Below are 21256 nucleotides of genomic sequence, written 5' to 3' on the forward strand. Positions count from 1 at the left end.
AATGATCGCACGCATTGTGCTCTGGTATTAACAGTTGGAAGTTTGTCAGTTGAATTAGCTGACATCTCACAGATGCGTTCACTATATTGCTGAAAAACACAGAATGAAACAACCAGATTGGGCACTGCTGTTCTGCAACTTTTCAACTTTCTGCTCGGAAGCACTGTCATCTATTATATGTCCTGACTACAGAAGTGAAAGGAGGCTATTGCTCTGCTTTCACTTAGGTAAAGGTTTTAAACTAATCACATCAGTCTAACTCTGTATTAAGTGTCTGGGAAACGTAGGATGCTTAAAAAGCAAACAAACAAAAACCCCACACAACTCCTGCACATTGTTACGCATATGAAGATTTTGTTGCAATTTTACTCCAAGCCAAAATTAATCTAGCCACAGTAGGTGATTACTCCAGGGAAAATTTTTATTCCATCAAGATGATCTCCTACTTAAAAATACAGCTAATGTTTTCATTACTATGATCAAGGAGGCAATAAAAGAACTGAAATAAGATTTCACAAACCTAAGCCGATTTTCAGTCCTTTTCTTTTCATGATCTAACATTCTTCCAGGGAACACCCTGGATAACAAATCTGAAAAGTTATGTGGCTAAGGGGCACCATCACTGGCTTCCGTCCACTCAATTCCTTCATAACAGAATTTATACAGAATTTCGTACTACTTTTAGTCACATAAGAAGAGCAAGTGGCAAAATATGTGATCTAAGAACTATCTAGTGATACTTAGAACTTATATTCTCACCACCAGTTCCCACTTCCTTCTTGGAGGGACTGTACTCTCATTAACACTAAACAACACTAATAAAAAGTTTTTGTTCCTCTGAAGGTGCAAATGAAACTTAGTTAAACATCTAAAATGCACAACGAACCTTTGGTTGGAGGGAGTTTGAAATTTCCATGCTGCCCATAGAAAGTGGGCAAAGAAAGATAACGGAAAGCTTAGGTCTTTTGTTAAGCTGCACATAGGGTATTTGAGCAAAGTGAGCAGAGTTTCAAGTCACAAAACAGGTTTTACAATTGTTAGTCTCCTTCCAAAATGTGATACCTAACTGAGCTTTAAAACTACAACAGGAGTTTTACAGACTTTATCACTCAGAAATAACTCCAAAGTAAGGACCTCCATTATATGGACCACTTTTCTCTACTTATTTTGAAAATGCCTGGTCCACATGCGCTCATATTCCTCCTTGCTCTACAGTGGCAAGTGATGTTTGTATGACTTCATACTGTCCACAGAAATGAACTGCACTCCTTGATTCATTTGTGTGAGCTGATGTAATTAAAAAAGAGCACGAGGGGGTTTAAAAATCAGTGATAACGTGTAATAACAAACCATTTCCAACTCTATTATGCTCCACTGAGATCAACATACATCAGCTGGCTAAACATAGATGTCTTAGCCAGCAATTAAAAAAAAAACAATGGAAACAATTTGACAAAATCCACACAATTCAAACACATTTTCTGTAGATATCCTATTTCTGTTGACATTTAAATATGATTTGGATATCGTAAGATGACAGAAGTTTGTCTGTTGCTGTTTTACCTGTACAGAACATGTTGCAGCAATTACACCATCTACAGGAGTTTCAGAGAAAGGGTCAAACGTTCGATCTGGTCGTCGCATGAAATCTGGTTTTAGTAGATACCTTATTTCAAGGAAAAGAAGAAGAAAATTATTCTTATGTGGAAATTAAAATCGTATTAAATACAAACAAAATGGATGTTCTAGCTTTAAACAACGAACTCGCCTACAGCTCTGTAAAATACAGATTCTCATTCTAGCTGCAAGTGTGAGAAGTAAAGGGAAACACTACTGTTGTCGAGAATACAGATAAATGGTAAACTTAGTTTTGAATTATGAGCTACAAAGTAGATGTTCCCATTTGTTTTAATTCTTTAACACTTTGGGAAAATACAGGGGGGTTATTACATTTTATTTTTTTTTAAATGAGGTAGTTTCATGGAGTCAAGACTCATAAAATAAATTTCAGCTTGAAGCTGATTTTTTCATCTCAGTTATAAAACCTTGGGGGAAACAGCTGATAATGTCAGTGCTGACAGACTGTTAATTATAGTAGCGTGAAAGGTACTACCATCATAACACTTACAATACATCCCTGAGGACTATACACCGGATCAACATATCAATGAAGCCGATACGTGCTCTGATGAATCAAAACCCAAGGATTCTACCATTCAAATTAAATAGCAGCTGAGCACAGAAACATTGTGCTAGATACGACAGGGGTTCTCTTCCACTGGTGGAAGAAAACGTGCAACTGGAGTAATCTTGCTAATTCTGCAGCCCTGACAATAGCTGCTAGATTATTTTTTTATCCACACTTAGTCCCTCTACTGAATCACTGGTACTCAATGTTATAAAAGTCTAGACAAAATTCAGATATAATTTTAAAATGCTGGAAAAAATCCAATGGAAAGAATGACAATGTTTTTGCCCATTTTGTCATAGCGTGGCTTCTGTTCAGGAAAGTAATATTCCTCATTTTTCTTATGTTATAAATGTGTGTGATTTCTTAACATTTTATTAATTCAAGGCAGGTTATGGGCAGAAGAGAACTATCAAAACATCCTTAGCCTCTGCTTCAGGCCTGCTGAAGTAAAAAAAGCTAGAGTGTAGAATGATTTAATCTTGTTTCACCAGCATGAAAATTGTAAATAAGAGCAAAAAAGGAGTACAGACAGAAGGAGATGTAATTTTTCAGTTTCATTGCCCAGTGTGTTCTCTGTGAGTGAAACAGCACATTTATAGTGCATATAAAAACATTACCACTATATTGCGATGTATTACAACTTTATTACTGTAATAGCAGAAGACTGCCGTAAGAATCAAGTAATTTAGTTGATAATTATGCCTGTCCTTCAGAAAATTTGGCGAGTATGTGCTCTTTTACTATGCTTGTGGGTCAAACAATAAAAGAATCATACTCTGCAATAAAAAAGCTGGTTTTCTTCTATTTTTGTTATCCTGACTGAAATGACCAGAGACCGCACCTTTGTCAAAGCCAACAGCCTCTATCTGAAGAGTTCACACCTGAAATAAAGGTGTGGAGTGACAAAGTACCATGTTGCCCATTCTGCAGATGAGGAATTTTACCAAGCTTCATCTACACAGATTTTCTTTCTGAATAAGATTTGCATTAGTAAGAGAGTTGTTTCTTCCCAGGATGAGTTTGCAGATTTTAATGTGTTCCTGGACTGTCGTTTCCTAAAATTCATCAGACTTCTCCTTTCTCGTGATGTTTAGGATCAGCCTATTCTATTAAGGCATAAACTCAATATTTGAGAAAACTCTACCAGCATCACTTGAGCATCTTTTCTCATGCAAGAGTCATAACTTAGAACTTAGAGGTGAAACACTTCAGTATTCTCTGTGAAATTTGCTCTCCAACTAAAGAACACATATTAAAAAAAAATTCCCTATGTATTAAGACTCAACCTGTCCAAGAAAATTTGGCAATTCCGTGAACTGCAATGAATCTCCATTCTGGGGCACATCTTCAAAGAAAGAGTGAGAACAGAAGCTGAAGATGTATTTAAATAACTGTGTATGGTATTCATTATCTTCATATAATTTCCACACAAAGCCTCTTCTATTTCATCTTTAAAAATTGGGCATAATTAAAAATCATATCCATCAGTATCCTGAAATCTGCTAATTTCTACTCTTCACCTAGCATCTCATTTTTCCTTTGTAACACATAATTAATAGTGACAAAATTTTATTAAAACCATAGTAAAGGATTCTGAAACACAGTGACAACACTTTAAATCATATCACTCACCCGCACGATCCATTATATTCAAATTTTCCTTGATTCAATTGCATTGCTAAATCTGTCAAGACAGAAAAAAAAATTACTACTTTTCCTTCTGAATAATGCAGATCATGAACAATCCTTTCAGAAAAGAAAATAAGACTGTTTGTCCAGAACAATCAGTTCAAGTGAAAATTAAACCTTATGCATATAAAACACACACACACACATATAAGAAATAAAAGCAATAGGAAAATTTTCTATTTCTTCACGGTAATAACAGCTTTATTGATCAAACTCAAGCCTACACTGTGCTTAGAAGACATCCTCTCCCTGAATTCAAACACACCCAATATGCAGAGAAGCATCAAGCCGTGATCACATTAAGTGTCTGGGATGGGATTTCCTTCATCTACCTTTTGGTAGCTACAGGATAGATGTCTTCATTCCTGCTTAGTTTCAACATTCAAAGTATCTGATTTTTATTCAATGCATTATTATGCACTTGTATATAAAGACAGATATCAAACACATAATAACCCCATTCCTCTCCAACCTTTTCTCAAACTTTACAAAAAATTTAATGTTTTCCTGCAGGTTTCCAGTTACACTAGAATACAATATCCTTGTTCAGTGATAACACAGGTATTCTCTCGCCCAACAGACTCTGCCTTCAAAAGGGAATAAATTATTTTCTGTATGTTCTCTGTTACACAAAATACAAGATTCTCATATGTTCATCTCAGTTATTATTCACTTTACTGGGCAGCCTTAACTTTATTTCCTCAATTATTCTTCAGCCTGTCAGCACAGTTGGATGAGAGAAGACTAATACAGGAAAGTTCCTCACTTCCAATTACATAATTAACACTTATTTTGCAATAAAAAGGGGATGAGAATGACATGCAGTGGGCAGAGGCAGTGTTGAGAGAAGAGTGAAACTTGTATATCTGCTCCAACCTCCAAATCATGTCCAGTGGAACGCTTTGCAAGCAGCGTATCCCAGTACAGCTTTCTCTGGCTTCCTCAGCTAGCGAAATCAGTGTAAAGTTTTGCAGGACAAAACTCAGGGTATGATCATTAGGGTGCCTGCAGTACCAAAGACACCGTTTTGGGGGGGGGCGGAGGGAGGTGGGTGGGGGTAGAGAAACAAAAGCGCTATCACAGCTAGAAAAAGAAAATGGAAAAACTGCTCTATTACATGTATAACTGAAGACATTCCTGAATTAAGTTTTAAAACCCCACAACAACAAAACCCCTACCCTATTAGTTATACTCACACCTTCAACGAGCAGGAACAATACATCTCTCAGTTTATGCCACGGAGAGGCATTTACATTCCCTGGCATCATTCTCTAAGCTGGGATCTCAGACCCCATTCTCTGATGCTAAACACATGACTCTAATACTTCACAACAACTGATCTAGAAATGCATTTGGCACAGTCTTTGCTTTTTACCATCTTAATTTGTACACTCCTTCATCTTTACTTTGCAGACATGCACCCAACTGTGCCAAAGCTGTGTTTTGTGAAAACAGTGATTTCCCTGTAATTAATACTTTTTATTAATAAAACATCTATGTGAGACATTACAGTACTCTATTATTTTTCCATGAAAGGGGACTGAATTTTCCTTCTATGTATGGCTTTTCTATTGCTCCTTGTCTTATGCTTCCATAATTCCACCCCGCTGTATTATTTAGCCATATGTCTGTTTCCTCAAAAAATGCCAGAAGCAAATCCACGGCATCTGTTTGAGAGTTACTGCCCAAGCTATTCTTTAGGATTGAGGTTCACTGGTTGGTGCTGCCTACCTGGGGTCTGATAGTTCAGTGAGACCATCTGGCAGCCAGCGTTCCAGAAAATTTGAGGCATGTAATTACTGGAATCCACTCGGCCTCCCTTTGGGTATATCCGACTCATTTGTCGCTTATTATAACTGTATAATTCATCAAGGAAAATGAAATAAAAACATCATAGAAGTATATGGTCATATCGTGGTATCTTCAGTATTTCTTACATTAGTCTCACTATTTCTCATCCTATAAGCTACTTTCCCTTTTCCTTTGTAGACATGGAACACTACAAATCTGGAAAGGTATATTTGTTTTTTATTTGTAGCATTAGTAGAGAAGTGATATTATGAGGCAAAAGGATACTTCACAAACTCAATGGCATGAGTCTTCAAATACCCCAGTCCGACTGATTCATTGAAAGAGGACATATTATGATGAATATTACGTTCTAGAAAGAAAAGACAAGACATTTTAAAACATTTCTCTAATGACAAATCAAAATTCAAAATCATGCACTATAGGTAATAGCAGGATATAGCAAATTCTGGTCTGTTACCCCATTATCTGTCACTCCTAGAATCAAATTATACTGAAGAGAAATTTCATAAAATTTCTGACTTGTCTTTTTCTTCCACTTCCTGGGAAATCAACAAAACTTTCTTTTTTTTTTTTTTTAGGACAAAATTGTTATTCAGAGCCTGTGTTGTGTGGCTAGACAAAGCAAAACAACATGATGAACAGTCTAGTGTGCAAGATGAAAGCATCAGCTAACTGCTGACCACTGTGACAATCACGCTTACCTTACTTTACAGAAAGATGAAATAAAAAAGGCAGTTTAGTTGGAAAGGCCTATAGTATACCATCAAGCTCAACAGCTTCATATTCTCCCAGTAATTTAGTGACTCCGTGTGGATGATCAATGGAATAACATGCTGACTTTACATTCAAGGAAAGAGAGATCTAAAAATATACTGATGATGGTCATTAAACTATAAAAGTCTTAAGCCATTTCTAAACTCAGGAAATTTAGTGATTAAAAAACTACCTAGAATAAGCAAATACTTTTATTTCATTCAACCTTTTATGTTACCTTCTGCTACATCGAAACCTTGAAATTTTACAGGTTGAGCATAGTTGACCATTGTTGATAAATATGGATGTATATTGGTTGTGGCACCTACATATTTGTAAGATGCCATCCACGCTTGTTCATCTTCAACAGTTACTAAACCCTGAAAACACATTAAAAAGAATAATCACTGTTTGTGTGTGTGCAAACACTATCACTGGAATTTTCAAATGTGATACAAAATTATCCCCCAATCTGCAGAAAGTTAAAGAAAGTGCAAATTAATACAAGAAAAGAGGAAATTTAATGTCACAAATTAAGATTTATTTTCTTGCTGATACAAGCATCAAACACTCTCAATGTTACAGGATGCATGCAAGAGGACTGATGATAGAAAAGCTCATAAGCAGTGGGTAAATATTACATGATGTTAGTAGGGTAACTTTGGGATAAAAGAGAAATATTAAAACAAACTGAACAATGATGGGAAATAATGATCTATCTTTGTCAAATAAATTCCTAAGAATTGTGATTTAATACACATTTTCTCATAGCTACTGTGGTGGGGTAATGCATACTTGGTACTGGGTAGAACTTTCTCAACATCAAAGCACAAATAGGCTCAATTGCCAATCTTTACTAATAAAAGTAACCCAAAATATAGGGATTACAACCTTCACTGGAAAAACAGATGTCACAAGATCAACAAGAGACACAATACCAAGCTTATATACCTGGCCACTTAAAATGATAAAAATCTGAATCCATCATTTCCAAAGATGCACCGTATTTATAACAGAACTTCAGAAGTTCTCTACATGTATCTCATCTGCTAGAAACCCACAATAGGAAGTGCTTCTCATGTGGATCTACGTGTATAACTTTTTGCTTTCCCTAAACCAGTATTAAACACATTATTAAACACTCTGCAAGGCTTACTGTTCAAATGTTCATGGTATTTTCCCCACAAATGTTTTTGCTTCCTCTTCTACCAGTGAACCAGTTACCAAAAAATCTAACCTACTGTAGGCTGACACTGAACTTCTGCGAGGAAGTACTAAGTATATTCAAAAATTCGTACATCACAGCTTTTTATTTTCAGAATGCAACCCATGTTTGACAGAAAGTTCTCCTCCACAATTGTATCAGGAAATAGTGAATGCTAGGGCACAGTGCAAAGTCCTTTTTTGAGCAGTAAGTCTCAGCATGTCTAACAGCATTAAAGCATGGAAGAAGAACGTTGTTCACAGTCCCTACACTACTGCAACTCTTTTACTCAGGAGATGGGAGAGTTAAGGAAATGTGAAACTACTTGCCAGTAGTATGGCGTGTACCTGTACCTGCCATATAGAGCGGACACCTTTCAAAAAACTAATTCCATGTGAAGTGAAACAATTTACGTCACAAGAAATGTAATTCTCTGACTGCATAGTATAGCTGAGTTTGAGAATGAGTCCAGATGCACATGGTTTTACGTGCATTTTAGACTGAATTAAACTTCCAGTGGTCCATTAAATCAAACTGATACCATATTTTAATGCCGATCACCAGGGCTCAACCCAACTGCTTCTCAGGAATACACATATGGAGGGTTCCCAGATCTGTTCCCTAAAAATGTCAAATGCCACATCCCTTTATTAGTAGAATACAGGCACCTTTCTGTGACTAGATCAATACTTGTTAACACAGTTTAGAACAAAGTAAGGCAAAACTTCTTCAGAGGAACTAGTCTTTTTCAGTGTCTTCATTTTTGGAAGGCCAATAATTCAAGAGGAACTGACCATCCATCTTCTAAAAACCAGGCTCCTTCAATGTGCCTCGTGCTGACTGCTCAGAATTGCTAATCATATTTTACTATCTTGATCCATAAACATCTAAGTAATGAAGTCCAAAGGATTACGCATGCCTAAGTGGGAAGGCAATAGTACCTGCAGACTATAGCTGTATGCCTGCATTACTGACACACTAGCTCTAAGAAAATGTTCTAAGACAATCTACTGGTCATGGATTTTATCTTGTTTACTTGCAGACCCATAATTTTTAGAGTAAATGGGCTATACTCTTTGCAGCGTTCACAACTTCAAAACTATGAAACAAAAAGGAATAACGATGGAATGTTTCTTAAAGTCTATGGAAAAAAGGATTGGTTATAAGAGCATGTGATCCTTTTAGGGGCTAGAGAAACAATGGGATAAAGTTAATCTCTCTTAGGTTATATACCCTCCCCAACCTTCAAGAAAAGAAGCAGAACCCACTTGGAAAACAACACAGAATGAAACAAAGTGCGGTTGGGAACAGGAGGAGGTTTAATGAGAGAAGAAAAGCAAGAAGAGTGGAAGAGGGTGGGAAAAGTCTTGCAGAAGGGATTCCTGGGAGAAGATAAATGCAGAAGTCCTGAGGGAAAGCAAAAGGAGGGAAAAGGAGAAAGGAAAACCAAGTGCAATCAGGGTAAGGGAAGAGGGGTAAAAAAGAAGCAGGGATGATATATCTTAGCATTATTCAAAGAACTGCTGTTTTGCAGTGCATGACACTTGAGACTGGGATCAGACACTTTTAAGCAGAAAAAGTTCATGCACTCCTATCTGTCCTCAAATTTGCTGACAGCCCTAACCCCAGTATAAAAGTACAGCAGAAGAAACGCTAGAGGAGAAAAGGAGGTAGAGTCACTTCAAAAATACTCTGTAGGTACAGTGAAACTGTACATAAAATTGTTAAACCACTTAAGAATGCATGGTAAGGAATATGCATGTTATATATAAAGCAATAAAACAAACTACTTAATGTCCTATGTGTCACCTTTTTATTGTTTTCTTGCTCAGAATCTTCAACAGCCTAAGGGAAAAAAATATATATACATTACCCAAAGAAAAAGCAATATGAAACACCCACAATAAGGAAAAAAATTATCTGCAAAAAGTTAATGCATTTAGCAAAAAGTCTACCCTTCTCCACCTTCCTGTGTGGCTCATCTGTCCCATATACTTGCAAAAATTTGCAGTTTCTTTCAAATCTGAACACACAAGATGAAATTCAACAGCTGGCTAGCAATGGGAACAGGAGGGAGGATGCCAGACAGTTAAGCCCAAACTGGTGCTATCACTAGATTCTGGGGACAGGAATTTTCAGAGAAGGATGAAAGAATGACACACCCAGACAACACAAAAGATCATCTGATCTGGATACGCAAACTACCCAGGCTCTGAAAACTTAAGGGTTAAGACTGCTGTAAACTGTGCTTTAAATGTCCACATTTGGAAAAGGCATATCTCAAGAAGTTATTTGCAATGGGACAGTCTGCTGTCTGTCTTCAATTACAAGCTGCCACCACTGAGAATCTTAGAGAGATAAATGTTGACTTGGCACTGAATGTACATTCCTAAAGAATAAGGATTGAGTAATTGATCAACAAAGAAGCAGAGAAGCTACCCAAGGGCATATGCTGAGGACGAGTGACTAATCTGAAAAAAAAAAAAAACAAAACCCCAAACAAATCCCAAAACACTCAGGCAGTTAAGGAGCAGGTGACTTAGTAAGTGAAACCAGCCCTAGAGCAAAGAAGATAAATAATACTTCAGTGGGAAGATTCAGAAAAGTCCTGAAGAAGCAAAGATGTTGACTTGAAGAGATACCAAGAAGGCAAATGTGATGTCTCGGTGATACAGCTAGAGACATACTACCAAGGGCAATCTGTGCTATGAAAGATTTTCCATACCTATACTTCTATCTGGAGTAAGCTTCAAAGGTAGCCGGGGCAGGAGAGAAGTGGTGGCCAAGATACTTGAGTGACAGAGGATTATGATCTGATAAGGTACCTTAGCACTCACATGTGGGTTTTTTCTGTAACAAGCAGCAATAATGCCTTCAGTGCCAGAGCAGGTTTAGTTTTGAATTCCAATAGTCTGTATCTAACTACTGCCAAGTAATATTGAAGTTACTGTGCACAGACTGATAAGCTGCACTAAATTGGGCATGAGCGGAATAAAGGGGACTCTTACCCTGCCTGCCAGCTGGCTCTGGTACAGCCCCAACGCCATGCCACCCCACTGCGGAATGATCATCCTGTTTTCCCTTCATTGCTGCAGGTGGGAGGGAGAATCTGCCCAAAGAACTAACAATAAAAAATGACCCAGGGAATCCCTGTAATAGATACAGGATGCAGCCTTGCAAAAAAAAACCACTGTTGGCAAGGAAGTTGATATTCCACCTCATATTAGGGCTTCGCAACTGAGATGCAAAGTAAAGTATCAGAGGCAGGCATAGGAACTGCTTGCTTAATTAGTATTTTTTATCAAATCCTCCACTTGTATACTGTTTCCCTAAATACTGATTCTGTTTCCTCAACGGGTATTCTACCTGAACAAGCAGAGAGTATTCTTGGCTACAAAATTTTGTCTTCTCATGAACCCAAATGTTAAAGATCTCATGAAGATCTTGGGTTTGACCCTTCTGACAACACGTGCTGTGATGCTTCCAGAAAACAGGATATTTTTTACACCCACCTCCAGGGAAAACTTCCAAAGAAATATATATAAGAAGCAATCCCACCTTTTTGACACTGATGGCAACAGCTTCTTTTTGACTGTAGTCATCTACAGTAAGGTCACTTCCAAATTTGTACTCTGGATGAGCTTCTTCTTCCTGGTCAGCTACACAGAAAAGAAAAGGAATCAGTTCAAAAACACAGCAATTGTTGGCTTCGTGTGAGACATGAAACAAATGACAGTTGAACACACAGCTTTGGTTTTGGCATTTTTTAAAGTCAGAAATAAAATCCAAGGTATTAGACTTCCAAGCATTAGTAGTAAACTACAGCTAAGGTCTGAGATTCTTACAGCTTTGACATGGTTAGTAAGATAAATTTTATTTACTGTATCTTTGAAAGAATCAGGAATTTGCTTAGAAAAAGTGTAAAAAAAACCCCAATGGAACAATAGGCTTGGGGAAATAACAAGAAATGAAGACAGAGTTCTTTAAATAAAGATGTAAGAAGTTACTGATGTCCAGGCTTCTCAAATGCATTGTTAGTTTCCTTATGTGCCCCTACAAGAGGGAATAATTTTCATTTGCCTTGATGGAGATCTTCCATATAGAACCCAGTGTACTCAAAGAAGCTAAAAAAGCCTCTTATAAACACAAAACCATTAATCACATGATTCATATGGATTTAAACAATAATTTTTAAAAATACTTATTTGAGCCTCTTGGTAGTCCAGCACATAATCAGTAACACAGCACAATAAGACCATTATTAGAAACAAGCATTCCAATGGAAATCAGCCTGCAAAACAACAGAAGCTCCTCTGTGCTCCTTGATCACCTGAAGAAAGATACTGAGCGGCCTCTCCAAAAAATTGTTGTACTTCAGTCTTTTTTAGCATTGCAAGGACAGATAGCAAGATTTAGATAACAAAGAATATCTGTCATGAGGACCTCTCCTACTGCATTAGCAGTGGCTTTGTGCTAGTGGGGAAAAAAAAAAAAAAAAAATCGGAGAGGACCAAGGGGTAGGCTAAAGCTGGGACTTTCAGTATGACAGGGCTCACAGGCCAGTACCTCAGTACAGACATTTGCAAGTAATGCATGATTTTCCTCTTCTGAAGGTGGATACTTAAAACAGATAAGGTGAATCACACCCTAGATATGTCTACTTTTCTCTGTTGTTCATAAACACATTCCACATCACTGGCTCAGGTCTAGATGTCTACACTGAAGATATCTGAAGTTTGGCAAGAAGAATCCTATTTCTCATTTTATCCTTATAAAGTATAATGCAATAATCCAATTTGATGCTGACACAAGTATTCAAAATAGTGACAAAATTTGTTTTCAAAGTAAAGATTGCAGCTCCCCAGTCTCTCTCACACACACATAAACCCACAGTGAAAATGTGACTTGGTTGCTGCTCCAGTATGACTTCTGAACAGTCAGGGGAAGTTAAAAATTACCACTAGTACCACCAACAGAGCTCACGTTCCTACCACAGCCTGCCATGGAGCCAGGAGTAGCTGTGCTATGTATCTGAGGTGAGATGGCAGGGCTGGAGGGTCTGTATAAATGGTCCTGCACTGAGCCCAGACTTACTGCTGCTGCCACAGACCGTAGGCACGTGGGTAACATGCATACTAACTGCTTGTGCTGGTGTACTGATTTACCACAGGCAATGTTCACAAGCCCTTATCTATGAAATCCTCACCACTTTCTATTTCTTCTTCATTATCATCCTCTAGGATATTTACAGGAGCAGCAGTTTCCCCAGCCTCCATCATCTTTTTCAGAGCATCAAGCTGTTCTGTTAATAAGAAAAACAAAAATAAATTAGTCATGACATGAACAGTTTGTAGAAATATATAAGAACAATAAAATATATAAGAACAATAAAAAATTATTATCTGATCCCGAGAGCTACTTTTATTTAATGGGTTCTCTAAGAACAAGTTTTCAGTTCGGAATAACATTTTACAGAGTAAGAGCATCATTAGACATACACTGTTGTTACATCTGGAAGGTGGTCAGTAAGGGTTGTATCCAAAGCTCAATGGAGTTAAGAAAAATATTTCCACAGACTTCAGAGATCTTTGGAGCAAGCACATTACTTCTTCAAAGAGTAAACACACAGCTATCTCTTTGGTGCTTGATCTACGCAAATGGAGGCAAAGTGCTTGGATTTTCAATTGTGGTCCCATGTGCATTTCAGTTAGACAGTACATACACAACCATGTATGACTGAAGTCAGTGGAAGGTCTGCATGCGTATCTTTGAATGGAGAAGGACCAGGGTTTATCACTAGAGCCATACTGGAAATGAATATAGCAACATTATTATTACTGAAAGATGATAAACATCAGAACTGGCAACAAGAGCAAGGAGAGCCATTTGAAATTCCATTTCATTTTATGCTTATCCTGGAAAAACACAGCCATGCAAACATACCAGTGCAGGCAGAATTTACAAGAGATTCTATCTGCGTTATATTTTAGCTCAACCAGCAATCTGATAAAAGTCCCAGGATTACATTTCTAGGCCTATCTATGCCTATAGTACACGCTGATATCAGGGCCTAGACTCTGGCACTCATGGGAAACACAAGGGCAAACAAAGTGTCATTTACACATAATTCATATTCTTCCAACACTAAAGTACAAGCAATTTGGAAACTTTAGCAAAAAAAAGTCTATTTGTATCTACCTGGACTTTTGTTTAATTTAATACTTGACAGGCTTTACTTACTTTTTTCTACTTCAGGTTTCAGCCTTTTATTCTTTATGAGAATCTTTCTTTTGAGGTCATTAGGAGAAGGTAATGCTTTACCTGGATCAAGCTGTAAAATAATTTAAAGAAAAGGGTTAATAACAGCTATATGGCCTCTTTGTATCCCTGTTTGGTATTTTGACTTAAGGACAGCAACGGTAAGGGGCAGTGAACAAGCAGTGCCACGTCAGGCACAACCCTGGGATGTAGCGTGACTGCAGTCTCCTCTGCTTCTTCCCTATCCCATGGGAAAGCTGTGCTCAGGTAAAAGTTGCTGGCTGAAGCCAGCACATTGGTCTCCAGCCTACGCCATCCTCAGCTGCACCAGTCAAAACGTCCCCCTCTTTCTCTCGCCTAGCAGTGGGCACGGATGTGACCTCCAACTCCTCATCAGAGGACTTCCTACTTTCCCTTTCTCCCGTGGTTCACACACAGTCCAAGTCACACTTTAGCCCATTATCATTTGATCTCTAAATAAATCACCTTTTATGGTCCCTCCAAGCTGTAACAATGCAAGCGAGGCAGCCCACACATATTTACAGTGTAGAAATGGTCTGGCACTGGCGAATGGAAAACTACCCAGCCCTTAGCTAGGTAACAAGGACTGGTTTTGACAGTAGGGCTACGGGGTCACATCTTCGGTATTTGTGAAAGGCAAACGGCAAGTTTCACATACACAAGGAAGTACTAGCAAAAGGCTTGTTTCAGTTTGGAGAAGGAGAAAAAAAATATTGAGAAAAGAGAAAAAGTACGAAATCTGACGACTGAAGTTAAGAAACAGAGATTTGGGTACGGTAATCAGTACCCTCTCCACCTCTGTCTTGCAAATGTTATTATGCAGGGAGTTGCTGGTAGAATGGACTGTGGTTTCCAGTGAACCACAACTGATACATGAACAGAAGGTATTTCCAGGACTCGTAAAAATTCTTATAAGAAATATTCAGATATTCTTATCCTTAAATCCAACTCTGAGCTATGCAGAAGCAGCATTCTAGATGAAGAACCAAAAAAACAAAGCACCACAAGTTGAAACCAAATAAAAGCAGCAGAGGTGACAAATAACAATCCAGGAAAAGAACCCAAATCAACCCAACCCAACCTTGCAAGAATGGGTGCAAACTTCCTTGCAGGAGGGCAATGATTATCCAATAATCAGTCATGGGAGTTTCAGCATGTTGGATGAAGAGAAAAAACAACTGTTCCTGAGAGCACTTGGGTTGCAATTCCACTAGATGTCAGTGCTGCAGAGCTCATTTATCCCCAGGCTTCCAGCACACCTGTCTGCACCCTCAAGCAAGGGCATAGCTGGATGCACATTTGGCTAAATATTTGCTTTTACTTAAAACTAAATCTGCTTCAGCCAGTGCCATGTTTCTCTTACATCTGCCCTCCTCAGTCGACCAGTCAAGGTACCAGAAACCAAGCACTTGTAGAATACATGTTTAAAGCTCCTCCTGCCACCCCTGCAACATTTGCTTTGTGAGCAGTTGGGGACTGAATTCACCCACGAGGAGGAACGGACACAAAACGCAGAAGGCTCAGCAGTGCTACAGAGCACAGGCAGCTATGGCAAAATACTGGGCCCTGAGGTAGCAGCATGGCAGTGTTTGACCAGCTCTATTTTAGGCTTCCCTGAAAGCTGCTGGAAGCTGTCATTTGTGAGGAATGTGACAAGGTACTACACACATTTACAGGGGAACACTACAGATTTAGTTCCCTGGGATGCACTTTTCAAGGCAACAACCTGATATCCACCACGCCTTGTGGGTTGCTGTCCCTGCAACATGCAAGGAAAGCCAAGAAAAGCACAGCTCCAGAGATGATAATGCCAGGAGCCCCCTTTGCCGGGGTCACAGGGACAGGAGCTTAAAGGTAAGGCAGAGTCCTCTTCGCCGTGGTCCTCCACAGCACTAAAGACCACCTGCAGGTTTTGGGTGGCTGCTGGCAGACAGTGAGCACGTTTGCTCAGGAGAGTAAGGAAGGCCTGGAGGAGTTGCTGCAAGCACCGCGTAACAAGCTATTAAATTCTCAAATACTGTGTTTGTGAAGGAGTGTCTGTTATTATCTCCTGCCATGCAGGAGAGTGAAGTGCATGCAGATTACAGTGCACTTGATAGTCCAAATGAGACCACAGGGAAATCTTCGTGCTTAATTTAATTCTTAAAGCAGTAGTGGGGGCCACCTAGACTGCAGGACCTGATCTAGAGCATGAAGCATGCAAAGTGCAGCTGAAACAAAAGGTCTCCTCAGCTGAAACCATGCAATTTCTAATTAATTTGGTTTCAATAGTGATTGGCAATTTCAGAGTTACGTATGACCCGCAAATACAATCTATGTGGTGTATGGTATTTAGGTGCTGATATTACGTCACACATCAAGGGGATGGATTTCCCCGGGCTGCTTGCCAGAGCCCTGTACAGAAGAGATTAAACAAATCAGACAAGGACTAGCTTGTACCAAAAAGCGTAGACAATCTAAATCACTAGTCATTTTTGAAAGCACAGAACTGGCAATGAACAGCACTATAGGTGATACAATCCTAGTTATCATCTCTATTAAATACAGCTAATATTAAAAAAAAAATTAAAAATGGAAGAATATAACCTACTGGATGTGTTTCTAGAGGCTGCTTCAACAGAAGATCTCCAAAAAGATCTTCACAGTATTTTGACATCTTGTACTGTTGATATTTACTGGAAAAGATTACGTTGGTTAGTTTTTAAATATAAAAAAATAAATCACTATTGCTCAGCAAACCAGAGAAATACTAAGTAACGCAGACATCTCAAATTATATACTGCCCGCTTTCTCTCAACTGAAAAGTATTACTTTACTGTAATTAAACTGTCAATGAAAGTCTATTATTTGACATAGATGAATTTAATAAGACCTAAAAAGTAGATTAACTGAGTCCCACACAACGAATGGAACATCCAAATACATTTCACGGATTTACCACAGTTAAAAATATTGCCATTATGAAGCTAGATAAAGACTGACCAGTATACTAAAGTACAGTCTCTTCCAAGTGACATTCAGCGTACCAGCATATTCCTACACAGTTTGCAAGTACACTAAATTACGGTATTTTTGAGCTGTATCGTGTCTTTCATATATTGCACTATTAAAAAAAAAAAAAAAAAAAGAAAAGCACTATATACCTGCAGTGATTTTCAAATGAAAGAATGACGGGATATTCTGATGTAACAAATGCTGTTTCCTTAATGGCTTGAATGACATCCTTTAAAATACAATAATAGGACTCAAATTAGAACAGATCAACTCACAATCATAATGAAAGAGATGTGTCTGGATGCTGAGGAGGGGAGGGTGCCCTGCATTGATTCTTTTCCGGGGATTCTACTGAGGCTTACTGCCAGATGCAGAGGTCAGGCATTTACCTTGAAAAGAATATCTGTACACATTGCTTTTCCATGCGTTATTATTGGTTCTTGGTCTTCGCCTTTGCCATCCCAACAGTCCAACTCAACACATCTAAAGACCCAAGAAAAATGATTGTCACCTTCCTTAGTGTTTCAGTAGAGCCAAGCTACTTGGGACAAGTTCTGAGCAGTGATGTTCAGAGCAGCGAGTTACAAAGCAGTTTTGGGCATTACACAAATCCTTTTAAGCTGCATATGAGTAATTTCAGACTGCTTTTACAACTTTGGGTACACTCCCTTAAATATAGTATGTGTGGGTCAATATATTTACACCTGAACAATAATGTTTTCAGCACTGTAACACTCTTCTAATTTAATCTCTTACTCAGTTAACTGTGACACATTCCAGTATGTCACGAAATTAAGCAGAAAATCATAACCTGATTCTCATTTACATATAAACTTCTTAATTACAAAGCAGAAAGCCCTCTGAAATTCTTCAGTTGTCATTCTGAGATCAAACTTCTCTTATCTTTCTCACAAACTCTCTCCTGACATCAATTTCTACATTCCACCACCCTTCAACTTGCTTTGTAAGAAAAAGTGTCTTAAATATGTATATTTTCATTTACCACACTAATATATTTATACATTAAATTATGCAATATATCACCACCAAGGTATATTACGTAGGCTTAAAGTATTAGATTCACAAATATTAAAGGCTGTTATCTCCTACTTCCGACCTGCATCCAGCCAAAAGCACTTGTCTGTACATCTCCACCGAAGACTTGCCACCAAACTGCCTGCCTGTTAGATATGTATTGTGAGAGGAACTGATGAAATAATGAGCCAAAGGATGGTCCATTTCTTGATATAATTCCAAACGGTCTAGGAAAACTGGGGCATTTTCATCCGACATCAAGTATCTGCAAAACCCATCACTTGATATGACACCTAGAAGGAAGAAGAAAGCATGGTAAATTCCTACTAGAAATTCATAGCGGGCAGGAGTCCAACTGTCTCACAAAGCAGGAACCTTAGCACAAAAGCTATGTTTACACAGGCTTCTGCAAGTAAAGAGAAGCTCGCCCCTTCCAGTGCTCCAAGATGACCAAAAACTGTGTCCCTGGTGCAAAATCTGCCACTGTGTTCCCAGAGAAGAAGAGAAAAAAAATCAGGTGCCCACCTAGCTCAATATCCTACATCCAGCACTCACCATTAGTAGACCTAAGGTATTCAGAGGACGTGAAGAAGACAAATAAATAGTGACATCTCCTCAGAATACTCCCAGCAATTCTGGGCTCTGGGATTTTGTGAGCTTGCATGTACCAGTCTTCTGTGGTACTTTTCTCCCCTTTCGTATTTAGTCCTGCCCTGACTGTGCTACATCGCTGTTAATCAGCTTGCAGCACGTGCAGAGACGGTTCTCCGCTGACAAAAACAAGTGGAGGACTACCTGAAAACATCTGCATGTGTTCATTCGCAAAGCATTAGGAAAATCTAAGGCATCTTCAAGTTTACTGTTTGAAATAGAGGTTTATTCCTTTATAATGAAATGCAAGCCGTTTTAGACATTGAACATGGGACGTACAGTCATGCAGAGGACACAACTCATAACGTCTTTCTCTTATTTCTCTGCTGTTATATGCTTCATAAAGTATAAAAAATACAAATTAAGGGGTAAATTTTAATGAAAACAAAGTAAGAACAATCAGCACTGCAATATCAGTTGTAAAGTGGCCAAGAGACTGAAAAATGATCTGGGGTAGCAAAGAAGGGATTACTCACAAAAAGTCACGCCAGAGAACAGTTATCTGGCACTAATTTGGAGACTGCTTTCCCTAAAGTCATGTATGAACACTCAGCTATTGCTAAGGCCCAGGTTGCAGAAGTCCTATTTTTATTTCATTTAAGACAATTTTTCTCTGATGGAAAGAACTCCAGTAATCCTGCTTTTCATTCTGCCCCTAAGCTTTCTGAAAAAATCCTCCACTGGGGCTTAAATTTTCTGTGCTTGGTGTCAGCCAGAGGTGAACTGTTCTGGAATGTCTTAATCAAATCCTCTCAGCTGATTCTGAGTTTGGGAGGAAGGGGGGAAAAAAGGGGGCAAAATGTAATTTTCAACTTAAGAACGTTTTTTATTTTGTTGATCACTGAGAACTTAAAAGCAGCAGCACAGAATATCTCAGATGAAACACACTTCTAGTGCACCATCCAGGGGAAAAAAGTCATAGCTGGGCAGGCATCCTGGGCAGATAATAGCTGAGACTTCAGCAACTTAACCAAGCTCTATGTGCTCAACATACTGGCCTTTGTATCTTGGGCATGCACCGTATTTATTTAAAATCTGTCAGAAATGTAAATCAAAAGAGAAGCTAAATAATTAGCCAAGATTCAATTATTGGCTAAAAGAATAAGCCAGTATCATTCCCTTGCTACAACTCAGTGCTTGCAAAATCCTTCTTTGTGAATTACTGAATATAATTTGCCAGTTCTAGATTAATTTCCACCTTCATATAACATGTTTTTACATCTTCCATCCTAACAGGTGGCAGCTATGTTAGTACACCTCCGTCCTTTTGGAAAATAAGTAAAATACACTGGCATGAAGAGGAATCACAGATGAGTACTTTTAAAATAAATAAAAAAAAAAGGATAGAGTTGACTAAAATCAAACAATTAATACTTGGCGATTTCTACTTAATGTAGAGAGGAAGATAAATAAGCTACACTGCTTGGAAGTACAAAATCCTCATAACATTTATAAATGACTCCTAGACAAGAGAAATATCACCCTCTCTCTCAGGCAATTCCTGGAAAGTCCATGTTTTCACAGAACTAAAAGGGCAATCTATAAACCCAGCGTACACCGCAGCGTCTGCAGTAGCATCTACAGTACCAGTGCTTCCTCGAACGGTTTGTCAAAAGGACTAAAGTACAGTAAGGAATGGCGGAAGCTACACATCCAGCTACAGAAGGATTCCTTCAGTTTATAGACCAAAGACGACACCTGTAAACTCCTCCCAACCACTGGCCCAGAGAAAGTGGAAGAGGTAGGTGTTGCCGTGAAATGCATCATTGGTGTCAATGCCTGTGCTCATAAAGCAACAGAGGGAACCCAACAAGGTTGCAGCACTGAGGGAGAGCTGCCTTGGGCTTTACTGAAGCAGTTCAACATACTGGCTCCTTCTCTTGTCTGCTTTGCTCATCCTTCATCAGCAGGGGCAGCACTAGTGGCTGTGTAAAATCTACTCAGCTTCTCCAGTGCCAGCTTGATACATTAGCCTAGATGTCTAGTGAAAGAGGCTTCCTCTTAGGTTCCCTGAAGGTCTACAGGCTTTGCAAGACTGCAGTCTCCTCCTCTGCATGCTATGACAGTACGTCCAGCAAAAGGGCAGGGAGGTCAGATAGGGATAGCAATATTTTTAATTGCTGCGGTTGACCCCAACATAGCTTGTTCAGCAGAATGGATAAGAACTGAGAGCTAAGTTCAATCCTTGACACCTCCAACAGCCACAGGAGCTCAGGACACGAGCAGTCCAAGAATGGCTTGGAGACACTTCCTGCAATCTTCTTGCTCAGAGAGAACATTTTTCAGTGCACTCACACAAAACACCCTGTTCTAAGCCAGGCTGCTGCCCTCAAGCACTACACAGATTATAAGGTGGATGCATATCCAATGGCATACGTGGTAATTTATTTTTTTTAAATTATTTTTACACAATATCTGCACAGCTTTGCAGTTTTTCTGAGACTTTGATCATAGTGATACGCATGTTCCCTTGTTGCTAGAAGGCGTCCCCATGTTCACCCCTATTTACTCAATCCTAGCTTCTAACATTTTGTATCAGGATGGCTGTTTTTGAAGCCCCACTGTAACCAGGATCAGGGAAATAATCCTTCTAAAAATGACTAATTTGGAGGGGGAGATATTTTTCAGCAGAGCAGCTTCCTGATCTA

At 38.7% G+C, this 21256-nt stretch overlaps 1 protein-coding gene across 3 annotated transcripts in view; it reads right to left on the bottom strand.

Annotated features, from left to right (window-relative positions):
- The window catches only part of PLCB4 (phospholipase C beta 4), a 209709-nt gene that overhangs the window by 43756 nt on the left and 144697 nt on the right, over positions 1 to 21256 (bottom strand). For all 3 annotated transcript variants that reach the window (XM_086744781.1, XM_086744782.1, XM_086744783.1), the window contains 13 exons: positions 18040 to 18250; positions 17312 to 17405; positions 17072 to 17151; positions 16519 to 16603; positions 13890 to 13980; positions 12856 to 12951; positions 11208 to 11308; positions 9459 to 9494; positions 6684 to 6825; positions 5957 to 6041; positions 5612 to 5736; positions 3824 to 3875; positions 1564 to 1666 (listed from right to left, as the gene is read on the bottom strand). In XM_086744781.1, the coding sequence (XP_086600907.1) occupies positions 1564 to 1666; positions 3824 to 3875; positions 5612 to 5736; positions 5957 to 6041; positions 6684 to 6825; positions 9459 to 9494; positions 11208 to 11308; positions 12856 to 12951; positions 13890 to 13980; positions 16519 to 16603; positions 17072 to 17151; positions 17312 to 17405; positions 18040 to 18250 (1301 nt within the window). The remainder of the gene's footprint in view (positions 1 to 1563; positions 1667 to 3823; positions 3876 to 5611; positions 5737 to 5956; positions 6042 to 6683; positions 6826 to 9458; positions 9495 to 11207; positions 11309 to 12855; positions 12952 to 13889; positions 13981 to 16518; positions 16604 to 17071; positions 17152 to 17311; positions 17406 to 18039; positions 18251 to 21256) is intronic.

This window comes from Chlamydotis macqueenii, chromosome 3, assembly GCF_036417535.1.
Source record: "Chlamydotis macqueenii isolate bChlMac1 chromosome 3, bChlMac1.mat, whole genome shotgun sequence".
NCBI lineage: Eukaryota > Metazoa > Chordata > Aves > Otidiformes > Otididae > Chlamydotis > Chlamydotis macqueenii.